Source organism: Sardina pilchardus, chromosome 2 (genome assembly GCF_963854185.1).
Source record: "Sardina pilchardus chromosome 2, fSarPil1.1, whole genome shotgun sequence".
NCBI classification, from domain to species: domain Eukaryota; kingdom Metazoa; phylum Chordata; class Actinopteri; order Clupeiformes; family Clupeidae; genus Sardina; species Sardina pilchardus.
The window spans coordinates 15591058-15603284 of NC_084995.1; the positions used below are offsets into that span (position 1 = coordinate 15591058).

Consider the following 12227-nt stretch of genomic DNA (forward strand, 5'->3'; position numbering starts at 1 on the left):
AATCACTGATTCAGGTGAATCTGATCTCTGTTCTCTGAATAATTCCTCAAGACACATTTCGGAATATTCAATGTCTGAAGCTAAGGATATGGGAGACGACGACCTAATGCTTGATATTTTATTTTTAAAATCTCTAGATGCTTCTGCAGCAGAAACGCTGGTCTGAACATCCTCAGGCATTCCGATTCGACTGCTAGTCTCTTCAATCTCAGCTTTTTCTCTCCTACTTTCATGTTCAACTTCTATTCCTTCAAACATGTCCGTCATACTGAAGAATTGTTGACTTTTAAAAGGCGGGTCATATATATGGGATATCAGCTTGGATGTCACCGTTGTGTGTTCCAGCGAATACTTTTGAGGAGATGAAATCTCATCAGAGGCTGCCGCTACACCTTTGGAGGCCACGGCTTTTACCGGTGGCTCCATTCCGCTCTCAAGAGGTTTCAACCCTGGTTCTCCCGCGAAGGAGACATCATTCGTCTCTCCTACCTTTGCAAGGTCTTCACTAATCACAAAGCTTGCATCATCTGGAGATGATAGATGACTTCTATAACAGCCCTCAGCTATGATTGATTCAGGAGACTGTGGCCTATGCTCGTTATAATCCCAAGAAAGACAAGACTCATTATCTGATAATGTTGGCGCAGGTGATGGGCCCATATCACTTTTAACTGCTCCAGTGAATATGTTTTCAGGTAAATGACTAGTATATTGGGGAATGGGAGAGTCAGGGGAGAGAGGTCTAAACTCATCCAATGAGGTCTGAGAACCTGCTGAGGATGGTCTCAGTTCTTCAAACCAATACTCTAGGAAGGCCAGTTTGTAGTCAGACTCTGAGGATAGCGAATCAGGTGACATTGGTCGTTGCTTTGTCTCACCTTCATCAAGCACATCTTTTAATGCTTCATCTGAAGGTGCTGATAGAGGGGAGTCTGGCCTCATCTCACCAGGCAGATGTTCATAGGTCAAGTTGATGTCAAAGTACTCAACATCGGATGTTGCAGAGTGCGGAGACACAGATCTGTTCCACTGAGTGGTTGCCACTGCAGACACATTAAACTGGGGAACAGGTGAATCAGGAGAAAGGGCTCTATTGGAGGAAACAGACTCGGGAGATGAAGGCCTGTCCTCAAGGAACAACTCTTCCAGATCATACTCCTCACTCTCACTTTCACTGTCTGATATTGCAGAGATGGGAGATAAGCGCTTGATACTAGTGGACTGCATCGCCTCTGTTAATGGAGTATCATACAGTGGAACTGGTAAATCGTGGGTGTCTTGTTTTGACCAGAGGAGCTCATCTCCTATGTCCAACTGTATAAATTTACTTGTATAGGACTTTGTATCCTCGGGCAGCTGCTGCCCAATGCTTCTAGTCTTGGTTTCATCATCTAAAATGACTGATTCTGGTGAATCTGGCCGATCTTCACCACCAAACAACTCACCAAGACACAACTCAGAATATTCAATATCTGAAGTGACGGATACGGGAGATGACGATCTATGTCTTGTGTAATTCATCTGCTGAAGAATAGGAGCTTCATACATTGGAATAGGTGAGTCTGGAGACAGAGGTCTATGTTTATCTGGAGAATACCATGAATCTGGCGACCATGATCGGTCCTCATTGAACAAATCCTCCAGACACAACTCAGAATACTCAATGTCAGATATAAACGATGTGGGGGAGGATGATCTACTTCCCATGCCGATTACCGTCTCGTATTTAGCGTGACCGTAGTCAGGGACAGGTGAATGAGGACACGAGGCCATACCTTCATTAGACAAGCTCAATGGTTCAAGTGAATCTGTTACCCTCTCTTGGAACAATTCATCAAGGTGCAGGTCAGAGTATTCAATATCGGATGCCAAAGATATGGGAGATGATGATCGGCTAGTTGAAAATACCATCGGACCACATGTGGAATGAATATATTGAGGAATCGGGGAATCAGGGGACAGACGCCTATGTTCATCTAATGACGTACAGGATTCTGGTGACGATGTTCTCTCTTCCTCAAACCACTCAAGGAAAGTTGAGGAATAGTCATTTTCAGACGTTAAGGACTCTGGTGATAATGGTCTATGCTCAAGCGGGGCTCTAACGGTCCTCTCAAAGCTTTCCTCAATAATGCCTGATTCTGGTGACTCTGGTCTGTCTTCATCAAACAACATTTCAAGACACATTTCAGAGTATTCAATATCTGACAGCAGAGATACGGGAGAAGATGACCTATTACTTATGTAGTTCAAATTTTCAAATATAGGAGGCCCATACTCAGGAACAGGTGAATCAGGAGACAGAGTTCTAAACATATCGAGTGAAATCACTGATTCAGGTGAATCTGATCTCTGTTCTCTGAATAATTCCTCAAGACACATTTCGGAATATTCAATGTCTGAAGCTAAGGATATGGGAGACGATGACCTAATGCTTGATATTTTATTTTTAAAATCTCTAGATGCTTCTGCAGCAGAAACGCTGGTCTGAACATCCTCAGGCATTCCGATTCGACTGCTAGTCTCTTCAATCTCAGCTTTTTCTCTCCTACTTTCATGTTCAACTTCTATTCCTTCAAACATGTCCGTCATACTGAAGAATTGTTGACTTTTAAAAGGCGGGTCATATATATGGGATATCAGCTTGGATGTCACCGTTGTGTGTTCCAGCGAATACTTTTGAGGAGATGAAATCTCATCAGAGGCTGCCGCTACACCTTTGGAGGCCACGGCTTTTACCGGTGGCTCCATTCCGCTCTCAAGAGGTTTCAACCCTGGTTCTCCCGCGAAGGAGACATCATTCGTCTCTCCTACCTTTGCAAGGTCTTCACTAATCACAAAGCTTGCATCATCTGGAGATGATAGATGACTTCTATAACAGCCCTCAGCTATGATTGATTCAGGAGACTGTGGCCTATGCTCGTTATAATCCCAAGAAAGACAAGACTCATTATCTGATAATGTTGGCGCAGGTGATGGGCCCATATCACTTTTAACTGCTCCAGTGAATATGTTTTCAGGTAAATGACTAGTATATTGGGGAATGGGAGAGTCAGGGGAGAGAGGTCTAAACTCATCCAATGAGGTCTGAGAACCTGCTGAGGATGGTCTCAGTTCTTCAAACCAATACTCTAGGAAGGCCAGTTTGTAGTCAGACTCTGAGGATAGCGAATCAGGTGACATTGGTCGTTGCTTTGTCTCACCTTCATCAAGCACATCTTTTAATGCTTCATCTGAAGGTGCTGATAGAGGGGAGTCTGGCCTCATCTCACCAGGCAGATGTTCATAGGTCAAGTTGATGTCAAAGTACTCAACATCGGATGTTGCAGAGTGCGGAGACACAGATCTGTTCCACTGAGTGGTTGCCACTGCAGACACATTAAACTGGGGAACAGGTGAATCAGGAGAAAGGGCTCTATTGGAGGAAACAGACTCGGGAGATGAAGGCCTGCCCTCAAGGAACAACTCTTCCAGATCATACTCCTCACTCTCACTTTCACTGTCTGATATTGCAGAGATGGGAGATAAGCGCTTGATACTAGTGGACTGCATCGCCTCTGTTAATGGAGTATCATACAGTGGAACTGGTAAATCGTGGGTGTCTTGTTTTGACCAGAGGAGCTCATCTCCTATGTCCAACTGTATAAATTTACTTGTATAGGACTTTGTATCCTCGGGCAGCTGCTGCCCAATGCTTCTAGTCTTGGTTTCATCATCTAAAATGACTGATTCTGGTGAATCTGGCCGATCTTCACCACCAAACAACTCACCAAGACACAACTCAGAATATTCAATATCTGAAGTGACGGATACGGGAGATGACGATCTATGTCTTGTGTAATTCATCTGCTGAAGAATAGGAGCTTCATACATTGGAATAGGTGAGTCTGGAGACAGAGGTCTATGTTTATCTGGAGAATACCATGAATCTGGCGACCATGATCGGTCCTCATTGAACAAATCCTCCAGACACAACTCAGAATACTCAATGTCAGATATAAACGATGTGGGGGAGGATGATCTACTTCCCATGCCGATTACCGTCTCGTATTTAGCGTGACCGTAGTCAGGGACAGGTGAATGAGGACACGAGGCCATACCTTCATTAGACAAGCTCAATGGTTCAGGTGAATCTGTTACCCTCTCTTGGAACAATTCATCAAGGTGCAGGTCAGAGTATTCAATATCGGATGCCAAAGATATGGGAGATGATGATCGGCTAGTTGAAAATACCATCGGACCACATGTGGAATGAATATATTGAGGAATCGGGGAATCAGGGGACAGACGCCTATGTTCATCTAATGACGTACAGGATTCTGGTGACGATGTTCTCTCTTCCTCAAACCACTCAAGGAAAGTTGAGGAATAGTCATTTTCAGACGTTAAGGACTCTGGTGATAATGGTCTATGCTCAAGCGGGGCTCTAACGGTCCTCTCAAAGCTTTCCTCAATAATGCCTGATTCTGGTGACTCTGGTCTGTCTTCATCAAACAACATTTCAAGACACATTTCAGAGTATTCAATATCTGACAGCAGAGATACGGGAGAAGATGACCTATTACTTATGTAGTTCAAATTTTCAAATATAGGAGGCCCATACTCAGGAACAGGTGAATCAGGAGACAGAGTTCTAAACATATCGAGTGAAATCACTGATTCAGGTGAATCTGATCTCTGTTCTCTGAATAATTCCTCAAGACACATTTCGGAATATTCAATGTCTGAAGCTAAGGATATGGGAGACGATGACCTAATGCTTGATATTTTATTTTTAAAATCTCTAGATGCTTCTGCAGCAGAAACGCTGGTCTGAACATCTTCAGGCATTCCGATTCGACTGCTAGTCTCTTCAGTCTCATCTTTTTCTCTCCTACTTTCATGTTCAACTTCTATTCCTTCAAACATGTCCGTCATACTGAAGAATTGTTGACTTTTAAAAGGCGGGTCATATATATGGGATATCAGCTTGGATGTCACCGTTGTGTGTTCCAGCGAATACTTTTGAGGAGATGAAATCTCATCAGAGGCTGCCGCTACACCTTTGGAGGCCACGGCTTTTACCGGTGGCTCCATTCCGCTCTCAAGAGGTTTCAACCCTGGTTCTCCCGCGAAGGAGACATCATTCGTCTCTCCTACCTTTGCAAGGTCTTCACTAATCACAAAGCTTGCATCATCTGGAGATGATAGGTGACTTCTATAACAGCCCTCAGCTATGATTGATTCAGGAGACTGTGGCCTATGCTCGTTATAATCCCAAGAAAGACAAGACTCATTATCTGATAATGTTGGCGCAGGTGATGGGCCCATATCACTTTTAACTGCTCCAGTGAATATGTTTTCAGGTAAATGACTAGTATATTGGGGAATGGGAGAGTCAGGGGAGAGAGGTCTAAACTCATCCAATGAGGTCTGAGAACCTGCTGAGGATGGTCTCAGTTCTTCAAACCAATACTCTAGGAAGGCCAGTTTGTAGTCAGACTCTGAGGATAGCGAATCAGGTGACATTGGTCGTTGCTTTGTCTCACCTTCATCAAGCACATCTTTTAATGCTTCATCTGAAGGTGCTGATAGAGGGGAGTCTGGCCTCATCTCACCAGGCAGATGTTCATAGGTCAAGTTGATGTCAAAGTACTCAACATCGGATGTTGCAGAGTGCGGAGACACAGATCTGTTCCACTGAGTGGTTGCCACTGCAGACACATTAAACTGGGGAACAGGTGAATCAGGAGAAAGGGCTCTATTGGAGGAAACAGACTCGGGAGATGAAGGCCTGTCCTCAAGGAACAACTCTTCCAGATCATACTCCTCACTCTCACTTTCACTGTCTGATATTGCAGAGATGGGAGATAAGCGCTTGATACTAGTGGACTGCATCGCCTCTGTTAATGGAGTATCATACAGTGGAACTGGTAAATCGTGGGTGTCTTGTTTTGACCAGAGGAGCTCATCTCCTATGTCCAACTGTATAAATTTACTTGTATAGGACTTTGTATCCTCGGGCAGCTGCTGCCCAATGCTTCTAGTCTTGGTTTCATCATCTAAAATGACTGATTCTGGTGAATCTGGCCGATCTTCACCACCAAACAACTCACCAAGACACAACTCAGAATATTCAATATCTGAAGTGACGGATACGGGAGATGACGATCTATGTCTTGTGTAATTCATCTGCTGAAGAATAGGAGCTTCATACATTGGAATAGGTGAGTCTGGAGACAGAGGTCTATGTTTATCTGGAGAATACCATGAATCTGGCGACCATGATCGGTCCTCATTGAACAAATCCTCCAGACACAACTCAGAATACTCAATGTCAGATATAAACGATGTGGGGGAGGATGATCTACTTCCCATGCCGATTACCGTCTCGTATTTAGCGTGACCGTAGTCAGGGACAGGTGAATGAGGACACGAGGCCATACCTTCATTAGACAAGCTCAATGGTTCAGGTGAATCTGTTACCCTCTCTTGGAACAATTCATCAAGGTGCAGGTCAGAGTATTCAATATCGGATGCCAAAGATATGGGAGATGATGATCGGCTAGTTGAAAATACCATCGGACCACATGTGGAATGAATATATTGAGGAATCGGGGAATCAGGGGACAGACGCCTATGTTCATCTAATGACGTACAGGATTCTGGTGACGATGTTCTCTCTTCCTCAAACCACTCAAGGAAAGTTGAGGAATAGTAATTTTCAGACGTTAAGGACTCTGGTGATAATGGTCTATGCTCAAGCGGGGCTCTAACGGTCCTCTCAAAGCTTTCCTCAATAATGCCTGATTCTGGTGACTCTGGTCTGTCTTCATCAAACAACATTTCAAGACACATTTCAGAGTATTCAATATCTGACAGCAGAGATACGGGAGAAGATGACCTATTACTTATGTAGTTCAAATTTTCAAATATAGGAGGCCCATACTCAGGAACAGGTGAATCAGGAGACAGAGTTCTAAACATATCGAGTGAAATCACTGATTCAGGTGAATCTGATCTCTGTTCTCTGAATAATTCCTCAAGACACATTTCGGAATATTCAATGTCTGAAGCTAAGGATATGGGAGACGACGATCTATTGTTTGCACAAAAACCTAACTGCTCAAAGGTATTGCAGCCATACACAGGAATAGGTGAATCTGGAGACAGATGTTCATCAAGTAAGTTTGCTTCAGGTGAATGTCTTGATTTATCAAGCCAGTCTTCAGAACAGATATTATATTCAAAGTCATTTTCAGAGGCTAAAGATTCAACAGAGGAAGATATTGCTCCAATCATAGGCTGGGGAAATCTATACTGAGGAATTGGTGAGTCAGGACATACTACTTCATCCTCTGATAAAGTAAAGTTTTCATAATCTGGTGAGTTAAACGTGTGCCCAGAGTATAACTCTCCCATGCCAGAATCTGAGTATTCATTCTCAGAAGGTGCAGATTCAGGAGAGCATGTTCTAAAGCTGCCCACTGAACTGATACAGTCATGGACTCTGTAATCAGGCACTGGGGAGTCAGGAGACAAAGCCCTTAACTCATTATGAGATGCAATAGATTCTGGAGAAGGTGGTCTACTGGTTTCTGATGTGAAACACATGTCTTTGGTTCCAAAATGTTCTAAGGTCAATGGGAATGTTATGTTTCCACTTGTGGCCACCACAACATGAGGCTCATTTCTACACTCCTCAATGTAATGCACCAGCTGTGGCTCAGTAGCTGTTTCACCTACCTGGGGATAGTTGTCTTTCATATGCCTCTTGGGTAAACACTGCATTTTTTCACCGGAGGACATGGGAGACATCTTACTATGTGACTTACTCTTTGGCATGAATACATTTGATATGAATGCTTTCCCTTTAGTGACAAGAGATGTTTTTGCTCGCACTACAGGCTTATCAGCTTGCCCACTAGTTGAACTGAGTTTAACAGCAGTTGAGTCACTTGCCAGTTGATCATATTTAGTGCCATGGTGGGGAGGTGATGATATGTGTTTCTGGGTGTGAAATGGTTTTGATGATCCCTGAAATGACTCACGATCTTGTCTCACGACTGGTGATGCCTGAGGCAGATTTGTGGTTTCAACAACCTCATCAATAAAGGGTATGGGGGGTTCTTCCCTGGGACCGATGAGATGGGAGTGTTTATCGGGGTCCTCTGAAATTGTGCTTGATTGGTCACACTCAGAAACTACACTGCTTAAGTTCATGTCAAACGGGTCCTCTGTGAGGTCAGCTAAAATCTCAGTGAAATCAGTCTCAGCTTGGTCCGACTCTGAGAGACAATATTCAAAGTCACTTATAGACATAGGTGCCATTGGATTAACAGGTCTGGAAAATGATGTCTTAGAATCCAATGGATCAGGTCCAGCAGCACCAACTGTGGATACCCTTCTGTATTGTGGATCATACACTTGAGACATCAGCTTTGAGGAGTCAGCAGGATTTGAATTATGTAGATGACTTACTTGTCTGTCAAGGCCCTCATTTGATGACCCAGCTCTTATCTCTCGAGCTGCCCATGGGTTAGTGATAAAGTCCCTAAAGAAATTGGAAAATGATGAGTATGTCAGTGTAAGTGCTACAAAGGCTGAATCAAAATAATTCCTTTGCTATTTTTTTCTATATTTTTGACCTACTGTGTAATGTCGAGTTCTTCTAAGAGATCTCCATGCATGCTTTCAGAATGGGTATGCCCAATTGGTTCCGACCAGGATGGGACGTCCAAGAGAGAGGCCACTGACAGGTCTTCCTCAGAGACTGCAGGAGGCTGCCGCTGGGAGGATTCCACTCTTCTTACCAGCCTTGGACTGTCTACATCTTCCTGAACTGAGGAGAGAGCTAATGTCCATACACACACACACACACACACACACACACACACACACACACACACACACACAAACACACAGATGTATGTAGCTTAAAAACATGGCACATAACCAAGACCATGCTTTATAAATGGCATTAGCTGGGTAGTAATGCTTTACCTTCACTGTGATCCAGTGTCTTCTCAATTTCTGCATAGGTCCTTGAGGTCTGCTCTTGGACTGACTTGTTCATCTGTGTCTCAAGAAGGTGGACTATATCCATGCGATTTATGGCAGTGAGCCTCTTGATTAAGCAATCCTCTGCAAAGGATTAAACAGTTGGTCAAGATAGGCTATTTTAAAAAAGAGTTATGCTTATCTAAATATTAACTAAATGTAAAATTCAAATCCGAAAAAGAATATAGTTTCGGCAGTATGTCCAAATGTAGGTTGGTTGATGGGCAAAACTTTAGAGCTGATATTCACCAGTGGCATGCTTTGCCTCCCGCTCCACCCAGCGTTGCAGCAGTGCCTGACTTTGTTCCTGTAGGGAGTTGGGGTTTTCTGATCGTACTAGCTGAATCTCATCCTCATTGAACTCCAGCTCTTTCGCCAACTCTGAGAATTTCATAAATGTATTGAATCTTATGTTTATCCCAATGCTCTTTACATACAAGCTCCGATACAGTCATTTTTTTATGTATAACTATACTGTATTCAACACTAATATACATAATACCCTGGTAGTTGTCACTCAGATCCACATTCATTTGCTTGTAAGACTTACCAGTCCAACTAAACCCAAGGAGGTCGGAAACTATAGCCAGTGTTTCCTCCTTCCTGTCTGCATCATCCTGCCAGTCCACTAGAAATTCAGACACATCATATAAGTTAAGGCGCACAAGCAGGGCACATGTATGCTGCTAGAACACAATGCTCATAATTGAAATCAGTATTCTAACCTAATGTGGTGTATATGTCAGGTCAGTTGTGTTTTTGTTTTTTTTTCTCTCTAAATGGCACAGACTAGCTGATCTGTGATAATCAAAAAATGATTCAGGGATCTAGAGTAGCACACTCATGTTTAGTATCTCGAGATTAAGAAGTTTTTATGATGCATCATGCATATAGCCCTGACGTTCTAATTCATTAATTTTTGAGTGAGGCAGTAGGTAGGATCAATCAGAAGCACTGTATCGCTTATGTGGAGTACATAACAATATGATGATATAGTCCCCTGATAGAGGTTGGTTTCCTCGCCCTGATTTGTTTCATACTATATCTGTGGTCTGGGAAATAAGTAAGTATTTTATTTACTGTATATAGCACATTTCTCATGCACAGAGTGCAACATAAAACACTCCACTAAAGCAGATCTACTTGTGTGTTCTGATTAACACAACTACACAAACAAGATATTTTTCATTCTATTCCTGATCCTAGGCATTAAAAAGAGAAATGCATATGCATAATCTTGAGATTTTAAACATGGACGTGTTGCACTCATTTATTTCAATTGATCATTTGATCATTTTTATGCCATTTCATTTTCCACTGTACATGCATGGAACCTGCATCTATAAAATGAGTGTCAAGTACTATGCTGAAACAGCATGTTTTAAAACTAACTTAGATTGTCATGTTTGGGTTAGAAAGACGTTCCATGCAAATGACTGTGGAACACAGTAATGTTTATAAAAATGGGTTATCACGTGTTCAGTGCCACATGCATTGTAGATCAGAGTTATTTCTGACAACACTAAACTAAAAAGGGAGAAAGTCAATCTTGAGATTGGAAATGTACACATAGATGACAGGATGGAAATGCAGAAGAAAAAGTGAGCTGACAAACAGGGCACACAGAAACACAGAGGACAACACAAGACAACGACACAAAACAAAACAACACACAATACAATGACAAAACAGCACAACAAAGAGGTGACGATGGACACTTAGGCAGGAAAAAGAGGTCTTTTGGTTGAGGGGAGCAGAGGGGAAAGAGAGGAGGGACAGACCCATTGAGATGATACCTTGACATTGTTCTGGGGTACTGCTGTCAGAGACGTGCTGCATCTGAGTCTCCACACAAGTGTCCCAGTGGGGCCTTGACTCAAAGACATCATCTGTAACGGAGGAAGGCCGCACCCCTGCAACAAGTCTACTCTCTGTGTCTGGAGCGAGAGAGGCTCTCTCATTCGGTTTGAGGTCTCCAGAACCAGTTAAGTCTGATTTGTCCTTCACGCAAGAAGTCTTACTGGGGTGATGAGATGTACCAGTGGGTTCTTGAGAGATGCTGACTTTTTCAGTGACAGATGAAGAATGTGAATGTCTGTGTTTACTTTTGACTGGGAGTCTTGAGCTAGGGATCTTTGGTTTGGTCAAGGACGGACCACTCTCTGAAAAACTACGAGTGTCAGTGATAGATGAAAGATGCTGTACATCAGTAGCTTCAGACTTTGAACGATGCTCCGAAGATAGAGAACTAGATTTTTTTGCAGAGCTAATGTCTGACTTCAGAGAACCTGCTTTCACAGGAATCTTTGACTTGGGTTTAATTTCTACTGAAAACACAGAGATATCTTCATCAGGGGAAACTGAGATTTCAGATGCAGTGGTTTTAGTCATCTCAGTGACACTGGCATGATCTGGCTCATCATAGGTTGGGGAGGCCATTTCAATAACTGATTGTGGCTCATCCTCGTTGGATGAGTCAGAGGATTCAAGATCCTGATCTGAGTACACAGACCGTCTGACAGTGGAGATAGCTGAGTCCACATCCATTATAGTTGGGTCTGACGTGTCGGAAGGATCAATAAAATCACTCTCTTGGCATGGAAAGATGGGGCTACCAGACTCTACTTCAAGTGAATCAGCGAGAGGGACAGCTGCAGAGTTGGAGGACTGCAGTGAGGACTCAAACTCTTCCTTTGTTTGGTCTTTTAATGCTGAGTCTGTACTGTCCATGTTAGAGTCTTTGCTGGCGTCCCTGTCCCCTCTTTCTGGCTCGTCCTCCACAGGATCCTCATTAATTGGGAAAAAGGCTCTCTCTTCCATCTCCTCTTCCAAGCTTCTCTTTGTCATGTCAATAGCACCACCTCTCGTCATCTCAAAAAGTTTTCCCTCTTGGAAAAGGAAAGGATTAGGAGTTCCCTCTTCTGTTGGAGTTCGGCCTGGTGTGGTATCGGGCGTTTGCCGCTGGGGCAGCTCTTCCAAGGGAAGACCAAAAATCTGTCTTTCCTCAGCTTCCACGCGCGCCTTAAACGTTTCATCATCTTCTAAATCTGCACTCCATGGGACCAGATCTCCATGAACATCTACAGGGGAAAGGGCCTCATATTCAGCATCCTGCATATCCTGATGACTAGTATCTTCCTCCTTAGTGCACATGTCCACATCAGTTCCGTGACGATCCTGTGTCACAG

General features: G+C 43.3%; 1 protein-coding gene across 1 annotated transcript in view; it reads right to left on the reverse strand.

Moving 5' to 3' along the window:
- Nucleotides 1–12227, reverse strand: part of ank2a (ankyrin 2a, neuronal) — a 96262-nt gene that overhangs the window by 41563 nt on the left and 42472 nt on the right. The window contains exons 39-44 of the mRNA XM_062551291.1: nucleotides 11079–11098; nucleotides 9590–9656; nucleotides 9289–9420; nucleotides 8983–9123; nucleotides 8632–8833; nucleotides 8461–8533 (exon numbers count right to left, since the gene is read on the reverse strand). Of these exons, the coding sequence (XP_062407275.1) occupies nucleotides 8461–8533; nucleotides 8632–8833; nucleotides 8983–9123; nucleotides 9289–9420; nucleotides 9590–9656; nucleotides 11079–11098 (635 nt within the window). The remainder of the gene's footprint in view (nucleotides 1–8460; nucleotides 8534–8631; nucleotides 8834–8982; nucleotides 9124–9288; nucleotides 9421–9589; nucleotides 9657–11078; nucleotides 11099–12227) is intronic.